At 47.3% G+C, this 18,326-nt stretch overlaps 1 protein-coding gene across 3 annotated transcripts in view; it reads right to left on the bottom strand.

The window, feature by feature from the left end:
* Positions 1-18,326, bottom strand: part of rims3 (regulating synaptic membrane exocytosis 3) — a 188,408-nt gene that overhangs the window by 96,156 nt on the left and 73,926 nt on the right. For all 3 annotated transcript variants that reach the window (XM_052036082.1, XM_052036081.1, XM_052036084.1), the window contains exon 2: positions 1,903-2,184. In XM_052036082.1, the coding sequence (XP_051892042.1) occupies positions 1,903-2,119 (217 nt within the window). In that variant the 5' untranslated portion in view covers positions 2,120-2,184. The remainder of the gene's footprint in view (positions 1-1,902; positions 2,185-18,326) is intronic.

Here is an 18,326-nt window from a genome sequence, read left to right as displayed (position 1 = left end):
CTTTACGATGTACAAAGAATGCTCACCACCACCTTCTCAAGAAGTAGTGATGGGCTTCGTCAGCATCAGCCATATCCGGAACAATATCCAACTAGCTTTAGGATGATTTGCGCAGAACTGTAAAATATCACACTGGCACAATACAGGATACACCACAGGGATCGGGGGCTGAAGCGTGCCATTGTGGACACAGCTTTACCTTGCATCGGCTCCCAGCAGTAAGGCAAGCACCTTGTGAAGCTTTCTCATTCCATTGACGGTGAAGAGATGGAGGAAGGAAGGAAGTCGGGGAGGAAAAAGGAGAGGAAGTGCCCTGCAATGAACAAAATCTAGGTGCATTCACATAACAGCCAGGCATTTCAGAGTAAGCTCCGATAGACACCATTGAAATCACGATTGGATGCGTTTCAGTGAATATGATTGAGGGAAAGTATCAGCCGGTGTGCAGGGACAATTAATTCCCTTGCTCTTAAATCGTGTCACAGCGTTGTTGATATTCACCCAGGGGAGCACATGAGCCCTCAGTTTAAATCCACACCACAGCACCTGCAACAATGCAGCACTTAGTTGGCAGCAGGAACTGAAGCTTTGATTGTCTCGGCTTTCAGAGCAAGAATAGGGTGGGCTGGAACTAAAAACTGCCATCAGCATCATCCCTTCGACAGGACAGGTGTAATATATGGTAGACACGGAATAAAGTACACAAGCATTTGACTCTCTAAACCTGTGGCAATAGTTTCAATGGATGAAGTACGTTAGTGTTGGTTGTTTAACTGAAACACATCCTCACTGTCACGTTTATGCCTTTTCTCTTTTCCACTGGCCCAGTAATCCTTTGGCTCAAACACCCATTTCTACACATTGGTCTCCACAATGCCTGTTAGCAGCCTGCCTGGTGTGGTGGAGCACAGAACCAAGCCCGACAGCATCCCCCATCTGCTGCCGTCCTGATGTCCCTTTGTCAGTGGGATAATGATTCTGGATTTCTCAATCCTACCATGAGATGCTCAGTGCAAACATTGAGCCCATTTTTAATCATCCCAGCTGGGGATGGAAGGTTTTACTTTGGCTCGGAGGTTATGCCGTCGAGCTAGAGGAGCAGCACACTCTTTAATCTTTGGCCATCTGGAGCTCCCAGTTGCCAGCCATTTTAATTCCCCTCCCCATTCCCACATCCACCTGTCTGTCCTCAGTCTCCTCCACTGCCAGGGTGAGGCTAACCACAAACGACAGGAACAGCACCTCACATTCTGCCTGGGCAGTCTACAACCCGACGGCATGAACACTGAATTCTCCAACTTTAGGTAAACTGCTCCCCCTCTGATCCACCCAGTTCCCCCTACACCCACCCACCCACCCACCCCCATCACCCTGTTTGTTTCCCCTCCCCCACAGTCCATCTGCCCATCACCCCCCCACCCCTCCCACTGGTTCCCCTCCCCCCTCTTGTTCCCACCTGCCCTCCCTTTATTCCACACCCCACCTTCCTCTCCTATCAGACTCCACCAACTGCAGCCCTTTGGTGCCTCCACCCATCACCTCCTGGCCTCCTGTCGCTAGTTCCACCCTTCCCTCCTCCATCTGGATCCACCTATCACCTGCCAGCTCTTGCTCCACCTTTTTCCATTGGCCATCTCCCCTCTTGACCCGCAATGTCGACAATTCCTTCTCCCCCGCGGATGCTGCCTGATCCACTGAGTTCCTCCAGCAGGTTGCTTATTCCTCCAGGTTCTAGCATTTGCAGTCTCTTGTGTTTCCAGTCGAATCTTGCCCATGTACTTCAGGAGTCATTGTGTCAGTGAAAACATCATTAGAGATAATGGCTTATACACAACTACAGCATTTTTGCAACCTTGTACGTCCTCCCCAGCCGCCCGAGTAAACATTTAATTGTCAACTTACTGGTCTGGTTGAGCTGAGTTGTACTTTTGCTCCACTGTGACAGTCCAACGATGGCCACCATCTTGGCACCGAGACTGGACCGCCTCTTCTTAATGGCTGTGTCTGTCACCGGCTCCTGCCCACTGCTGCTGCTCTTTTCCACGTCGTACATCTCCCCGCTTATACTCGAGCTCCGTAGCACGTTCCTCGCCGCTTTACCCGTGGCCCCGTTGTACATTTTTGTGTTTGTTCGGAGGTGGCTGGGCTCTGTGCCGTGTGAATCCTCTCTGGCACTTTGCACAACTGTTCAAATAAAAGACAACAGATTGTTTCAATTAGTGTGTGCTTTTAAAAGAAGTTCAGCACGTTGAAAATCCTGAGTGCATAGAGGAGGGTTGATTATACCTCTTATCTTAGACGACTAGTATCAGCATAATGGGAAAGGATGGGGGATAACTTCCAGAGGCTAGAGCAAGCACAACAGACAAACAGTCCTTCAGAAGTCCACAAGAGTTAGGCATAAACACTCTAAGCCACTGTATGCTGTAAGTCCCATCTGCTATTGATTCCATGATTGTCCAATGCTTGATGCAGACTCAGTCCAGACTGTATTGGGAATGGCCACAATCCCAGTTCAACAGAAATTGCTTATAGCATCTCAGAAGCTGCAGCTTGGCTTGGGTTATTGGTAACGCAGTAAAATTCCATAGTTTGACCCCTTACCTCTCCTGTTCCTGTACCCTGGGGGCATTTGATGATACAAAACAGCAGAAGCTATATCATGTATGAAATCTGTGCTCCACCTGCCCTGGGACCATTGGATAACACACTGTGGAAGGTGTTTTACCTTGTCTCTGGTGCATACTATGCCGGTGTGAGACAGTGTGGTAGGAGCTTCACTCTCTGTTTAATCCACAGTCTCTCTCTTAGCAGACCAATATGGAAGGACCTTTACTCTGTGCCTAACCAGTACTGTCCGTACCCTGTGAATATTTAACAGGACAGTGCAGAGGATGCTTCACTTTACATTTAAATGGAAACTGAGTATTTTTTACTAAGCAGTCACTGGTCAAATATAACCAGGTTGTACAATCTACTACCTGTGGGTTCCCCTCCAGGTCGTACACCATCCTGACCTGGAAATACATCACCGGTCCTTCATCACTGCCGGGTCTAAATCTCAGAATTTGCTACCCAACTTCCCCAGAAGGACGGCAGTTGTTTGAAAAGGTGGCTCACCGCCAGTCAGGGATAGGCAATAAAGGCTGACCTCGCTGGTCAGATCCTGAAGATGAATGAAGAAGGAACCTTCTTCTATCCTCCTCAAACAGAAAGGCAATTGCCTTTTTTTAAATGAAAGGGTTTCTGAAAAACTGATCATTGGAATTGTGTTCAGTTCTGGCCGCCTCATTATAGGAAGGATGTGGAAGCTTTAGAGAGGGTGCAGAGGTGATTTACCAGGAGGCTGCCTGGATTGGAGAGCATGTCTTATGAGGATAGGTTGAGCGAGCTAGGGCTTTTCTCTTTGGAGAGGAGGATGAGAGGTGACTTGATAGAGGTGTACAAGATGGTAAGAGGCATAGATCGAGTGGACAGACAGAGACTTTTTCCCAGGGCGACAGTGGCTAACATGAGGGGACATAATTTTAAGGTGATCGGAGGAAGATACAAGGGGGATGTCAGAGGTAAGTTGTTGCTTTTTTTTTTAAACACAGAGACTGGTAGGTACCTGGAACGCACTGCTGGCAGAGGTTGTGGGGGCAGATACATTAGGGACATTTAAGAGACTCTTAGATAGACACATGAATGATAGAGAAATGGAGGGCTATGTGGGAGGATAGATATTAGAGTAGGATAAATGTCGGCACAACATCTTGGGCCAAAGGGCCTGTACTGTGCTGTAGTGTTCTATCGTATGTTTTAGCTTAGCTTTTCAAGTGTGGAGTTTATGATTACTGTGTCACTTTGATCCACAACTGCCAAGCATTTCTTGCAGCCCTGTGCTGTATGTGTGAAGTCCCTGCCTCTAAAAATGGCCGGGATCACAGCCAGACGTTCATTCCTTCTGTTTTCATGCTTTAAAATATCCACCTACCGATGAACAGAGGAACATGCATTGCTATGGCTGCCTTTCTGCGGCTGTGTGTACAAAACATTCTTTTCTTGAATTGTAAAGCTAAAATTTGGATGGTTGAACAGCGAATTGTGTCCTCTCACAGCGTGAATTGATGTAATAGTGATCTTTAATGAGGCAGCAGGTGAGAGCACGGCTCTTCATACACTGAGACTGACAGGACCTCACGGGGTTGAACTGACGAGGGGAGAATGCAGGAAAAGTGAACTGGTAGATAATACAAGGCCTGGCTTTAACAATCTGTAAATCAAAAAGATCAATAAAGGTGAGCAGGGCCACTTCACAGAAACTTGTAATCTCTCTCTCACACAGCCTGTAATTGTCTGACTTCTGTTCTGACTCAACCGTTACTAGTTTGTACCCACTTGTCTGGACAGGCAGTTGTAGTTTAAATTTGACCTCACTGCTGACTTATATGTTCTCCTTTTTGCTGTATCTCAGCAGTTTGATGACAACCTGCATTTACATGGTCCCTTCAACATTGTAAAACTTCCTAAACTGATTCAAAAGCTGTGATATCAAACAAATCTGTTGACCAGATGCTGACCAAAAGCTCAGACAAGGAGGTTTGTGCTCTGATGCAGCCTAAAGGAGAGGAACATTAGGGAAGGAAGGTCAGATCTTTGGCTGTGAGATCTGAAGGTTCAGCCACCAGTGGTGCTGTGGCTAAAGTCAAGGATTCACAAGGAGCCAGAACCGGAAGAATACTGATATCCCGGAGAGTGGAAGGCTAAAGGTTCAACGATAGAGAGGGCAAGGTCATGAAAGGGTATGAAATCCAGCATTGAGTCATACAGCACAGAAACAAGCCCTTTGGCTCAACTGGACCTTACTGACAAAGATGCCCATCAAAGCCAGTCCCATTACTGTGTGTTTGGGCTCGTATCCCTCTAAACCTTTCCTATCCATGTACCTATCCAAGTATCTTTTAAAAGGTGTTATTTGTCCTTGCATCAACCACTTCCTCTAGTTCTTCATTTCCCAATCCTGGGAAAAAGACTGTGTGCTTTCACTCTATCTATGCCCCTCATGATGTTATACACCTCAGATCATCCCTCAGTCTCCCTCGCTCCAAGGAAATATGTCCTTACGTGTCCTACAACTCAGTCCTTCGAGTCCTGGCAACATCCTTGTAAATCCTTTCTGCACTCTTTCCAATTTAAAAGCATCTTTCCTACAGCAGGGTGACCAAAACTGTACACAATACTTGTGCGGTCTCACTGACATCTTGTACAACTGTAACATAATCTCCCAACTTCTATATTCAATGGCCTGACTGATGAAGGCCAGCGTACCAAAAGCCTTCTTCACCACCCTGTCTATCTGTGACACCGCTTTCAGGGAACCATGTACCTGCACCCCTGGGTCTCTGTTTTACAACAATCCCCAGGGCCTTACCGTTTACTGTGAATGTCCTACCTTGAATTGACTCTCCAACATGCAACACCTCGCACTTATCTGAATTAAGCTCCATTTGCCATTCCTCGGCCCACCGACCAAGATCCCACTGTGACTCTAGATAACCTTTACTGTCAACAATACCACTTACTTTAGTGTCACCTGGACATTGTAAAGTTGTGATGTTGCTGGATTGGGAGCCAACACGAGTACAGGGGGAGTAGGTGAACAGGAACCGAGGACATGAGCAGGCGAGCTCTTCATGCACTCAACTTCATTACTTTGGATCATGCCAAGTTTGTCAAGGGTCTTAGCTGAAGGCCGTTTTCCTTCACGTCAACCTCTGGGGGTCCCGTCAGGTTTTACGTTGTGGTGGGAGGTAAAACCAAGGAGCAAGGGGTGGAGATCAGGCAGGCAGTCTGACTGCGTCAGTGATGGAAGGGTGCCCACACGTATATGCGTGCACAAATGCATGCATACACGTACAGTTGTTCCATCCAGCTCTTCCATTCAGCTGACAAAACCAGCCGGCTGGCCTAATTTATTGGTATTGGTATATTATTGTCACTTGTACCAAGGTACAGTGGAAAGCTTGTCTTACAAACTGATCGTACGGTCAATTCATTTCACAGTGCAGTTACATTGAGTTAGTACAGAGTGCGTTGCTGTAGTACAGCTAAGAACAATAACAGTATGGAGTAAAGTGTCACAGCTACAGAGAAAGTGCAGTGCAATAAGGTGCAAGGTCACAACAAGGTAGATCATGAGGTCGTAGTCCATCTCATTGTATAAGGGAAATGTTCAATAGTCTTATCACAGCGGGGTAGAAGCTGTCCTTAAGTCTGGTGGTACGGTGCTCTCAGGCACCTGTATCTTCTACCCGATGGAAGAGGGGAGAAGAGAGTGTCCCGGGTGGGTGGGGTCTTTCATTACGCTGGCTGCTTCACCAAGACAACGAGAGGTAAAGACAGAGTCCAAGGAGGGGAGGCTGGTGTCCGTGATGCACTGGGCTGTGTCCACAAACTCTCTGTAGCTTCTTGTGGTCCTGGGCAGAGCCATGAAGAACATCAGCAACATGCAGCGGAGAAGCTGCCTGGTGACCTTGCACTGCTCCAACCACCGAGGGTAGGCGAGGTCATCTCCTGACCATGTGCTGGCTTTGTTCCCACCAACAGGAAGCTCCCATGATTCACATTCCCACATTCAAAACAGATTCATGTCTTTCTCGCACAGCGAGGAGGGGAGAAGGGGAGTGGGTGTTGAGCAGAGGGTCAGGGGTATGTTGGTGAGGATGGGGCTGTAGGTGGAGCTGTCCAAGAAACACCAGGCTTTAGTGGAGAGCTGAAGCTTCAGATCAGATGGTGGGAGATGGAGGTGTGCTCCATGGAATCTCCGTGTATGTTAATGTAGAGTGCTGCAGTCAGGTGCCCTGTGGGCAAGAGTCCACAGCACAAGAAAAACACACAGCAGTAGCAGTGCACTGCCGAACAAGACTCCCTGGAAAATGATAGAATAGGGGCACGGAGGAACGCCAAAGAGTGCATTGGACCCCTTGAGGCTCGCTCGCTCCCTCATCTCCCTGTCAGGGTCTTGCTAAGTATGCTGCTTTGTTGCTAGGCTCTTTGATCCATCGGGATTTTTAAACTCTGAGTTAAATGAAAAGCAAAGCTTCTGCTACGCAAGTAAAATTCCCAAATATACATAGCAACTGGCCTGAGCCATTCCTAGAGATGCCAGTGATCAGGTCACCATTAGCACCATGTTAAATGCTCTTTCTCCAACAGATTCCGCTTTTGATTTCTATTAACAATTTGTCTGTTACAGTATGCGAATCCACATACATTCTGATTTACTGTTCACTGGTGGCTTGAAAGGAAGATCCTCTGTTTACATGGTGCTTTTCCTAACCTTGAGCTTTCCAGCACTGAAGTACCACTGGAGTGTACCCACATAGGAAGCACGGCAGCCCACCTGTGGGACAGCCAGGTACCTCAGACAGACCACCAGGTTGGACGAGCACTCAAGACATAGTTCTTCTGCTCTTCTCTCAGATAGTACCGAGGAATCTTTGTCACCGTCTGAGAGAACAGATAGGAACTGGGGGGTTCATATCTAATCTGAAAGGTGGCACCTTTGACCACCTCAGACTACCTCAGTCCTGCACTGGAGTGCCAGCATCGATCTTTGTACTCAGCCCTGCAGTGGGGTTTGAACACAAAACCTTCTGTTCCAAGCCGAGTACAGCTGGCGGCCAGCTTATGCAGTTGGCAAACCTCTTTTCCACACAAGACTCTGATAAACAGTGGGGACTGTATGTTTCCAGGACGTGGATCCCATTTCCTTTTTCTCCATAAAGTTAAATCGACCCCTTTCACTTGAAATGTTTTGTATCTACTTCCTGCTGGCAATACTTCAAATGGCACACATGGCATTCCCTAAATGTCCAGGTCACAGATTAATAAAAGAAACAAAGTTGACTGGAGGGTGTAGGGACCTGATCCAGGAGTGGGCTACACTGTAGCTACAGCAAACTGGATCTAATGGGCGGCAACAGTGGCACAGCTGGCAGAGCTGCTGCCTCACGGCACCGGGACCTGGGTTCAAGCCTGACCTCAGGTTCTGTCCGTGTGGAGTGTGCACGTTTCTCTCTGCGACGGCCTAGGTCCAGGGTTTTCCTCCAGGTGCTCTGGTTTCTTCCATTATCCCAAAAAGATGTAATATAACTGGCCACTGCAAATTGCTCCTTGTGTGTAGGTGGAAGCCGGATGAAGCGGATGAAAATGGGGACAATAAAAATGGAATTAACGTAGGGTCATTGATGGTCAGCATGGACTTGTTGGGGCCAAAGGGCCTGTTTCCATGCTGTCTCTCTCTGTGGACTCTAACTGCACCCTGGTCACTGATCTCAGGGTGAACACACCCTAGGTTTGTTTATAGCATCAACTGTTGCTATAGAAGGGGACAAACACTGCAACACTTGCCTGAAAATGTGCCCGTAAGGCTCCATCAATGGATGTTCAAGGAGGGTAGAGCTCACACCCACCATTCAGAAAGCTTTGTCACCCCCCATCCAAACTCCAATATGCAGGGCTGGCACCTGTACACTGTTTGGGGCAGCAGAGATGTTCACCATAACGTGCTGAAGAAAGTTCAGTGACTCGTAGACAGAGAACAGCGGGGAGGACAGAACACCCCGGTTGAGCCGAGGAGGCAGATGATCAGGTTCACAGACAATACAAACTCTGGGTCATCTCCTTTAACACCCTACACATTGGGCTTTTTGACCAAAAACGTCAATGATTCCTCTCCCGCACCACCCCCCCCACCACAGATGCTGCTCGACCTGCTGAGTTTCCTCCAGCAGATTGATTGTTGCTCCAGATTCTAGTGTCTGCATTTCTCTGGTGTCAAGAGCGTTGGGTTAATGTACAGCCAAGTCCTCAACTCATTGACTCCAAACTGGTTAAACAGAGCTGAGTGGCACACCAAGCAGGTCAACATTCAAAAACATTAACCCTTCCTGGGCCATGGACACTGGGGCTGATAAGAAGGGTGGCTATAGTCCATGGATCAACTGAGCCCTAACAGTAGGGGGAAAAAAAAAATCGCAGGCTCAAGGGGCCTAATGGCCAACTTCTTGCTTCTACTTCTGACGTTACCTGTCGATTCTGTAGTATTAAATCAGAAGCTTCCTGAATTGATGCAAATCGTGCCCTATTGTGCCTACAGGAACCCCTGCTGCATTATTACCTGGATGATGCCCCACCGTCAGAAGGGTGGTGCCGAGGGGGATGAAGGAACCAGGAAGCACTGCGCTGTGAGAAGTCCTGCTCTGTGGATTAAACATAAAACAAGGCCCTGAATTTTCTCAGTGATGTAACTAAAAGATCTTGTGGAACAATTTGAAGACCAGGGGAGATTTCCCTGGCACTTTGGTTATGATTTAGCTTAATCCCTACCCAAATGGCTGCCATGTTTCATACATCACAACTGTGACTCCATTTCAGAGCTGTAGGTCGCTGTGGTAGGTTCTGTGATGAGGAAACGTGCGCTGTATAAGTGAGGTTCATAGACAAGTAGCAGTAACATTTGCTCATGCTCCAGGTCAGAGGACAGTGGGTACCTCTATTAATTCTCTCAATATTCCCAGCTGGATACTATTGGATCAGTGGAGGGCCGGTTTTATTGGTTCTGGACTGTGCAGAGGACTTTTCTCAGAATTGCACTAACTTCCTGCACACACATTCACGTGAGAATGTCAATTAACACCGAATAAATTAACCAATTAAAATGAAACCCTAGCACCCACTTAAGATCTGATAATGAGCCACAATGTGCACTGCAGAGAACCAACGAACCATACATTTAAAAAAAACACCTAGCAGTAATTTTACCAGTTTTTCCTGATTTAGGATAACATCCAGCAGAGTTAGCAAACGTCTCCATATGGGAATAGTCATAGCAGATGTGGGGATGAGTCAGAGGACCCTGAAGGTTTGATGAGATCTGTTCAATTAGCCACTCTTAACGAGACGGAGTAGATAGTTAAACTTGGGCATCACACTCCTGGATGAAGGACGCCAGATAATATCAGCTTGTCTTGCTGCTTCTGGTCATTATTCAGTGTAGCCTCCGGCAGGAAGCACCCAGTTGACACTTTACCTGTGAGCTGAGAGGCCAAGTTGATATTGAGAAGGTACTTCCATTTGTGGCCAGGTCCAAAATGACTCAAGTTCAATAAACCCAAGAGGAACTCAGAAGAACGTTGGACTTGCTACTACAAAGAATACCCGAGGTAAACAAAGAATTTGCATTCATTTAGGCACGTTCCAACGAAGAGCATTTTTTCACTGCTGTATTGCAGGAAACAGGAGACCCAGGCTAGACACAGCAAGCTCCCACAAACAGCAAGGTGATAAAGACCAGGTAAGGTGCTTTCTTTACGATGGTTGATTGAGGAATTAATATACTGGCCAGAACACCAGGATTGGTCCACAGCTCTTCTTCATACCATGGGATCTTACTTTGTAGCCTTTCCTCAATACTGCACTGAAGTGGCAGAGTAGATACTTGTGCTCAGGTCTGCAGTGCATGAATCCACTTCAAGGGAAGCTGGAGAAGTACACGAGGAATGGAAGGAATTGCTGAGGAGGTTAAAGTGGTCCACTGTGGAACTGAAATACCACCACTGGCCAGCTGGCCTGACTGGTTCAGTATTAAAGAGCATTTGCAGCACAGATACAAAGGAGCACAATGGTGCTGTAGGTAGCACCTGTCTCACAGCTCTGGCAGCCCGGGTTCGACTCTGACCTCGGTTGCTGTCTGTGAGGAGCTTGCATGGTTTCCCTATGGCTGTGTGGCTTCCCCACCCGCGCCCCCCCCCAATGCTCTATTTTGCTCCTACGTGCAATAGATATGCTGGTCAGTAGGTTAATTAGCTGCTGTAAGTTACCCCTAATGTTTGAGAATCAGTGGGGATACTGTAAATAGGCACGTGCGAGAGAAAAGTTTACAGGGAAACAAGTGGGAGGATGGGATTATTCTAAAAGCTGGCACGGATTCAATGGGCTGAATGCTCTTAGCATTAACTTGATGGGCTAAGTAGCCTTCTTGTGACAATATGAAATGTCACAAGAATAGTTGGATGAGGTACCAATGAAACCCTTCAACAAGAGTTAACACAAATCGGCAAAGAGAAACAAGCTGGAATTAAAAATGGGATGTCATGAATTTCCGCGGTGAGTAAAACATCAATAGGCACAGGGATCTGCAGCATACTCTGTTAAACAGAACTTCCGCCCCTGGTAAATTTTTAGAAGATTCACCATTATCTGACTGCAGCAGCAATGGCTCCATCTAATCCCAGAGCTGATCTGGGGGTTTATCAAATATTTATCGCTTCGCAGTATGCCTGCTCAAAAGATCCAGAAGAATCCAGTAGTTTATGCACAAATATTATTCAGGACGCCTGGGCTGTTGTGGTGGTGGGGTGATGAAGCAAATTTTTACAAGAGCAGAGATTGGTCACGGATAAACCAGTGGCCCAGCGAGGAAGGAGCTGGGGCTTGTATTCACAGGGTTTACAGATAACACCAGTACTATTGAAATAGATCGTCGATGGATGATATCAGTGGCAGACTTAAAGAGATAAGGCTGGCTACACTGAGCAGTGAAGCGGGATTGGTGATGCAGTCTGCTGGGGAACTGAGGCGACGTTCTCAGTCCCATTGTACAAAGCAGCTCCATTCAGGAACAGGCCACAGAGTGGTGCTTCACAGTAATATCAAATGTTTCTGTCTTTTTAAAGAATTCCTGCCTTCTTTTTGGGAGGAAGGAAGCTGTGCGGTATGTGAGCATGCAGAACATGTTAAAGAACCAATGCCAACATCCAGATGGGAATAGCCACAGCCCAAAAGGGTAAAGCTCCCTCTACACTGCCTCAACCGAGGCAAGCACAGTACAGGATTAACACCAAGCGAACCTCCCTCACAGAGCAGCAGAACATTATTGAGGTAAAACTTATTCAACCTTTGCCTTATCCCGCAGTCAAACCCATACTCTGGCAGCTCAGAATCTTTTGTTAATGGTCTCAGTAGATCTTGTCAGAACGAAGTGATGGAGACATAAGAGAGACTGCGGATGCTGGAAATCTGGAGCAACACCCACAAAATGCTGGAGGAACTCAGTGAGTCAGGCAGCATCTACAGAGGGAAATGGTCAGTCAGCATTTCAGGTCGAGACCCTCCCGAAACGCTGACTGTCCATTTCCCTCCGCAAATACTGCCCGACCCACTGAGTTCCTCCAGTACCTTGTGTGTGGAACCAAGTGGTTACTCTTTCGGTGGCTTGAGGGCAAGTCTGCGTTGCAAAACCTGTTCAAGCCGAGCAGAGACACAGTGAGCCCACGGGACTTGTGTAGACCCATTACATGGGACTCTATCTGCAATATGAAACACAATGAAGGCCAAATGAGAACTTCCACTTCACAGGATAAGGCCTTTGAACAACAGAACAAATCTACAGTTTTCACACCCAACAGTATCAGTGGATCACTCCCGGCCGCCCATGTAATCTGGGCAACGCTAACGTGCGTCGGAGCTCAGGGTTTGCCAGGGCACCTTCAAAGATTCACATCCTCTGGGATGGAACCCCAGTCACTGATCCTGAAATTGCACCTGGAGAAGATTAGCTCAGGGAAACTTCCTCAAAAATACTTGGCACCTTTTAGGGCTCTGACTGATTAATGAAAATAATTACATCTTTCTAGAGAAACACAAAGTGCTGGAGGAACTCAGCAGGTCAGGCAGCACCTTTATCTGGACTGGAAATAAAGAGGGGAGGGAGCCAGTATAAAAAGTGAGAGGGAAGGGGCGGAGCAGGAGCTGGTGGGTGATAGGCAGGTGAGGTGGGGGGGGTGGTGGTGGGAGGTGTGTGTGGGTGACGGACTGATGGGGAGGGAGAGAGGGTGATGGGGACCAGTTGGATCAGGAGGAGAGAGAGAGAAGAAAAATAAAGGGGAAAAAGGGAGAGAGGGGAAAACGGTTACCGGAGGTTTGAGCATTTGATGTTCACGCCACCAGGTTGGAGACTGCCTGGGCAGAGACGAGGTGCTAATTGCTGAGTTAGGTATTTTAATTGCTCTTGGTGTGTGTGTTTTTTTAAAAAAGAGAATTATTATTTTGTTTTTAATTGTTTCATTAATTTTTTTTTTAAAAGGAGGTTATTTTGGAAAGGTAGCTGGCACATGTTGAGTGTACAGTAAAAGCTGCTGTTTTGGTCCTTCTGTTAGAGATCTGCTCAGCCATCAGCTGAATGCCATGGGGACCTCCAGTTGCTACCCTTCAGCCAGCGACAACAGCTCCACTCAGTAACCGGAGGGATCTCAGGAATTTTAAAGTTAACCGATTCAATGCGTGCTTCAGTCCTTTCCATGTAATGGGATCTCCCCACTTCCTCGACACATGAGCCGCAACATGCTGAGAAGGAACAGCCAGAAACAACAGCTCGGACCCTCCCCTTCACACAGACCTCGGTACCTCTCAGGTCCACGGTATGACCTCCCAAAACCCATCTGTACAGGATCCCAGCATCTCCTGCTCCACACCTGGGCTGAACACCCCTTTACAAACCAGCACCCTGCATCCAACCCAACCACTCCACAACTGGGCTTCACCCTGTCGTGGGACACGATGGCGCCTTGAACAGGGAAAGGACGAGTTGTAGCCTTGTGGTCACCTGATGCACAGGTGGCACCTGAAAACTTGCCCTGGCTGCGGAAACCCTGATCGCTCCAGGTGACATCCTAGAGTTACAGTCGCTTTCCAGTGGGATAGTGGACTGGTTTGGTGCACTTTTTCGTTAGGGCTGAGCATGACAATTTCTGCTGCTCAAATCATACAAAAGACGATACTTTCTTTTAATGTCTCTCAATATCAGGGACTTGCAAAAACATTCCTGTGTTTGACAGATTTGACAGCCTGCTGAGCTGGGGGCATGGTTCAGCACTGGTCAAAGTTTGTCTTTGGTTTTGTGGGGGGAGGTGTGTTCTGGCCCCTCTCACCTCACTCACCAGCCACTACCATTTCTCAGTATTCTATCAGGTAACGTCAACCAGGTCTCCCATGAAGATCTGGACTGGCTTTTGGTGAGGAGTCCACACAAGATACCTACAGACACAGTGCAAGTCAGTGGCTTAAGTAACCTGCCTTCACACTAATCACATCTGCTAACTACAAATAACTAACAGACCTATTTGAAACCCGTTAACAAGTACAAAACTACTTCATTCACATTCTGTGGAGCATAGCTACAGGGAAAGTGCAGGGACGATGGGGACATATGGCAGGACCTACAGCATGGAGGTGGGCTATGCCCTGGGTATAGACGCCAGCACAGTTGTTAACGGGCATGGTAGTGCAGCAGTTAGCATAACGCTATTACAGCGCCAGTGACCCGGGTTCCATTCTGGCCACTGTCCGTAAGGAGTTTGTACGTTCTCCCCGTGTCTGCATGGGTTTCCTCCGGGTGCTCCGGTTTCCTCCGACATTCCAAAGACGTACAGGGTTAGGAAGTTGTGGGCATGCTACGTGGTGCCAGAAGCGTGGTGGACACTTGCAGGCTGCCTCAGAACACTCTATGCAAAAGATGTATTTCACTGTGTGTTTCAATGTACGTGTGACTAACAAAGATATATCTCTCTAATGGGAACTGCTCCTGCAGAATGCTGTGGGATTATGTCCCACTCCAGCATGTTGAGCACAAGAATCCAGGCTGACCCTCCAGTTGCAGCTCTGAGGAAGTGTTCCACCATCAGCAGTTCTGACCCTTGGCTAACAGATTAAAACCATGGCGCCACCTACCCTCAATCAACATCGCAAACAGATCACGCACCGGTGTCTGTGGGTCCTTGCTCTGTGGTGAGTGGCTGCCAGATTTCTTCATTGCAACAATACTTCTAAGTACTTAAGTATCTGTAACATACCATGGGAACTGCTAGATAAGGCAATGTAAATGCTAATCTTTCCTTCCTTTTGCTTTAGTTTGGCTCATATTTTAGATAGAAAGTAACAAAAAGGGGTAGGGAGAAGCAGAGAAGGGAGGGGTGGGACGTGTTAAGGTGAGGCAGAGAGGGGTGGACCATGGTAGGGAAGCATGGGGTAGGAGGGGTGGAGTGGAATGGTGTAGAACATCTAGAACAAGGGGACATCATTTTAAAAATCAGGACCAGGTAATTCAGGAGTGAAAGCACTTTTCCAGATAAATTCTGGCCACCTGAAACATTCCCTCAAAAAAAGACTGAGGCCTTGGGGCTCTCGTGAAATTTCAAGATGGAAGCGACAGACATTTTTTTAAGCCAAGGGCAGCCAGGGACCTGGCGTTGGGGTGTGGACTTGATGGGAGATTGCCTCCTTCTGTTCCTGCAGCAGAGGCAATACTACTGTTACACACAGCCCATGGTTCTGCAATGTACAGCAGCAGGTAAGAAACCTCCATGATTTCCTCTCCAAATGAATGACAGGCAGCAGACATCTCCATTAGACACAGGTACGATTATCGACGGACAGTAATGGGTGGAGGAGAAAATCAGGTCAGAGACAGAGGACTGCTGATATGGAGGGGAAGCAGCTGAAGTCTTCACTTGGAGCTGGGCTGAGCTGCTCGTCCGGATTCTTCTCTATTCAAGTAATAGAAATGATCTCACATTTGTGACAGCCGCCTTGAGCAGCGTGCACGGTAAGCCAGTACGAGAAATGGCCCTGGCACACCGTGTGCGGACCACAGCTGGCACAGAATGACTGCACACACCGCACGTGCTCCGCCGTGTGTTGCCCTGAAAGGTGAAGACTGTGCAATCCCATTTTTGGGCAAGAAATTTATGAAGTGCAGGGGAACCTGGCAGAAGGCAAGAGTACGCGATGCAATGGCCAGACGTGGGCAGGAAAGTGAGCAGGGCGAGAGACCTGAATTACCAAGTCTCACTGAGAGCTTCTGGTGAAGTCTTATTAATTAGTGCAATTTATTTTTAAACTCAATAAAAAGTTGTGCACAAAGGCCAATAGCTATGCTATCATCAATTAATTATCTATGAAGTCAGAGAAAGATTAATTAGTTGAAAGTTCAAGGACATCTCAATAAGTCTGTCCAGCAGCCTCTTTGACTTCCATACTCAACCAAAGGTTCCACGTGACACCAAGGATGGATGTGACACAGCAAGATCCCATTTTAACCTCCAGGGATCCATGTGACAGCCTGAGGTTCCATGTGGTACGTCAGGGTCCCGCGATGCAGGACTGTATTCCAGAGAAAGAGGATAAAGGCCATGGCATTAGCTTTATCCTAGGTTCTGGGATCAGTGCCCAAACTGAGACATTTCTCAACATTCCTAAAATGTAGAAGGTGTCTTTTCACCACACTGTTCAGAAACTGGTCTCAGCTGTACCCAAGTGCTATGCATCATCCCACAACTTGCAAAAAAAAACATTTGCATTGCTTTCAAATCAATGGTTTAGTGTCAGATGAAGTTTAAACCCCTGGACCTAGATATTTTATTGCATAGCATAAGGTTTTAAAGTGCACTGTATGATGGAAGGCAAACAAATTAAAGGTGATTGAATACAGGATGCATCGAACTGCTAGTTGTTTTCCAGGTCCTCTGTCTGTAAGGTGCAGAGGTGCCTCCATATCTACAATTGTTTCCAGCAGTGTATGGCACAGGTTTTGATGTTGCTTATTTAAAGAATCTTTGCACACTTGTATCCTGTGAATGGTGCAGGTAACTCATGCAGAAACAGACTTTCATGAAGCAACTGAGGCGTGGTTCTCCATCAAGTTTGAAGCCTGGATGTTCTTGCAGAGCACCCTTACAGACTTTAAGTTGGACCTCAGTCCTTCCACCCTACCTCACTGTAGGTCTCATCTGGGATCCTCACCACTGGTCTCCAAACTCAACATCCCCCAACCCTGCAGCCAAACACAGTCCCCAGTGGGCATTCACGACTCCTGCCAACCACTGAACAGCCGGTGACGGTTCCCCTCTCACCATGATATCCAGTCCGATCACCTCAGTTTCCTCCCCCTACTCAAGTTCCAACCCTCCTCCCCGTTCCACCGCTGCAGAGTTAGTGGAGGAGAGGCCAATGTGCCTGCTGGATTCTGCATGACATATAGCCCTTGTATAGTGGTGAAGGGCTCGATACAAAACAATATGGCCTTCACCTCTTGTAGATTTAAACCAGCCTTCCCACCAGAGTACATTTCCCAGCCCCTGTATTTTCCCTGGTAATTACAGCAGTTTTTACATTTCATACTAAAAATATCTATCAACTGAATCATCGGATAACAGCTTCCGAATTTGTCAGAAGATATAGAAACAGGCCCAATTAAATCAGTCTGTTATACGGCAACATTATGGAGGGACACCCAAACATAGCAGCCAGAAGAAAATTGCTGTGAAACGTACAGTGAAGAGCCCACTCACAATTGTTATGTTCAATTTCTGGTCCATTTATGAATTGCAGAAGAGATTTCAGACGAGAAAACCAAACTGCTCCTGGCTGGCACCCTGACACCAACAGATCTCCTCAGCCAATCGGAGGAGGAGCTAATCTGGGATAACGGCTTCCAAACTAACAATGCGACAAGGCTGGGACCTAATCAGGGTGTTTAGTTCCTTGAAATGTTGAATAACTGATACCTGGGAGTAGGTTACCCACTTCAATCCAATCGAGAGGGTGGGCACCTTATATGTGGAAAGGTACATTCCCATTAGGGGAACCTAATGGAAGGATTTGGATAGATTCTCTGTAGAATAACAGTTACCTGTGTGTTACTAATCTAACCAAGGATGTTATTGGTTAATAAATAGTATAAAATGGTATGTTGGACTGAACTGCATACTACTCAGCGTCAATAGGTAGCACAGTAGAAAGGGCAGTGTGCTAACCACTTCTTGTGAGAGGTGAAGCTGAAAGCAATGAAAAGATTAGACTTCAATTAGATAAAATGACAATCAGCGAGCATGATTGCTCACGGCTGCCCCGGGTTAAAGAACAGAAGCATCCCTATTGGCCCTTTCCATTATTCACCCATTGCTGCTGTTCCCATGCACGCTGACAGGGAATTGAGGTGTAATGCTTGGAGGATGGGCATGGCCCCTTCAGGCAGTGTGTAAAATGATCAGTGGAATTATCTGAAATTGTATGAATTCAGTCTCTTTCCATGAGATTTTTTTGCATGAGTTAACACAATGGCTCATCAGGTGCTCCTAGATCAATCAGTGTTTGATGGGACAACGGGAGCTGGCTCTGCACGGCCCCAACTTACCTGGGAGCATTTGATGGAGCAGTGCAGAAGGAGCTTTGCTCTCTATTAACATCAATCTGCATGCATGTAGCACCTGAGACATTGCAAAATG

The sequence above is a fragment of the Pristis pectinata genome, chromosome 22 (genome assembly GCF_009764475.1).
Source record: "Pristis pectinata isolate sPriPec2 chromosome 22, sPriPec2.1.pri, whole genome shotgun sequence".
Taxonomy (NCBI): Eukaryota; Metazoa; Chordata; class Chondrichthyes; order Rhinopristiformes; family Pristidae; genus Pristis; species Pristis pectinata.
This window is presented reverse-complemented; position numbering and strand designations above follow the sequence as displayed.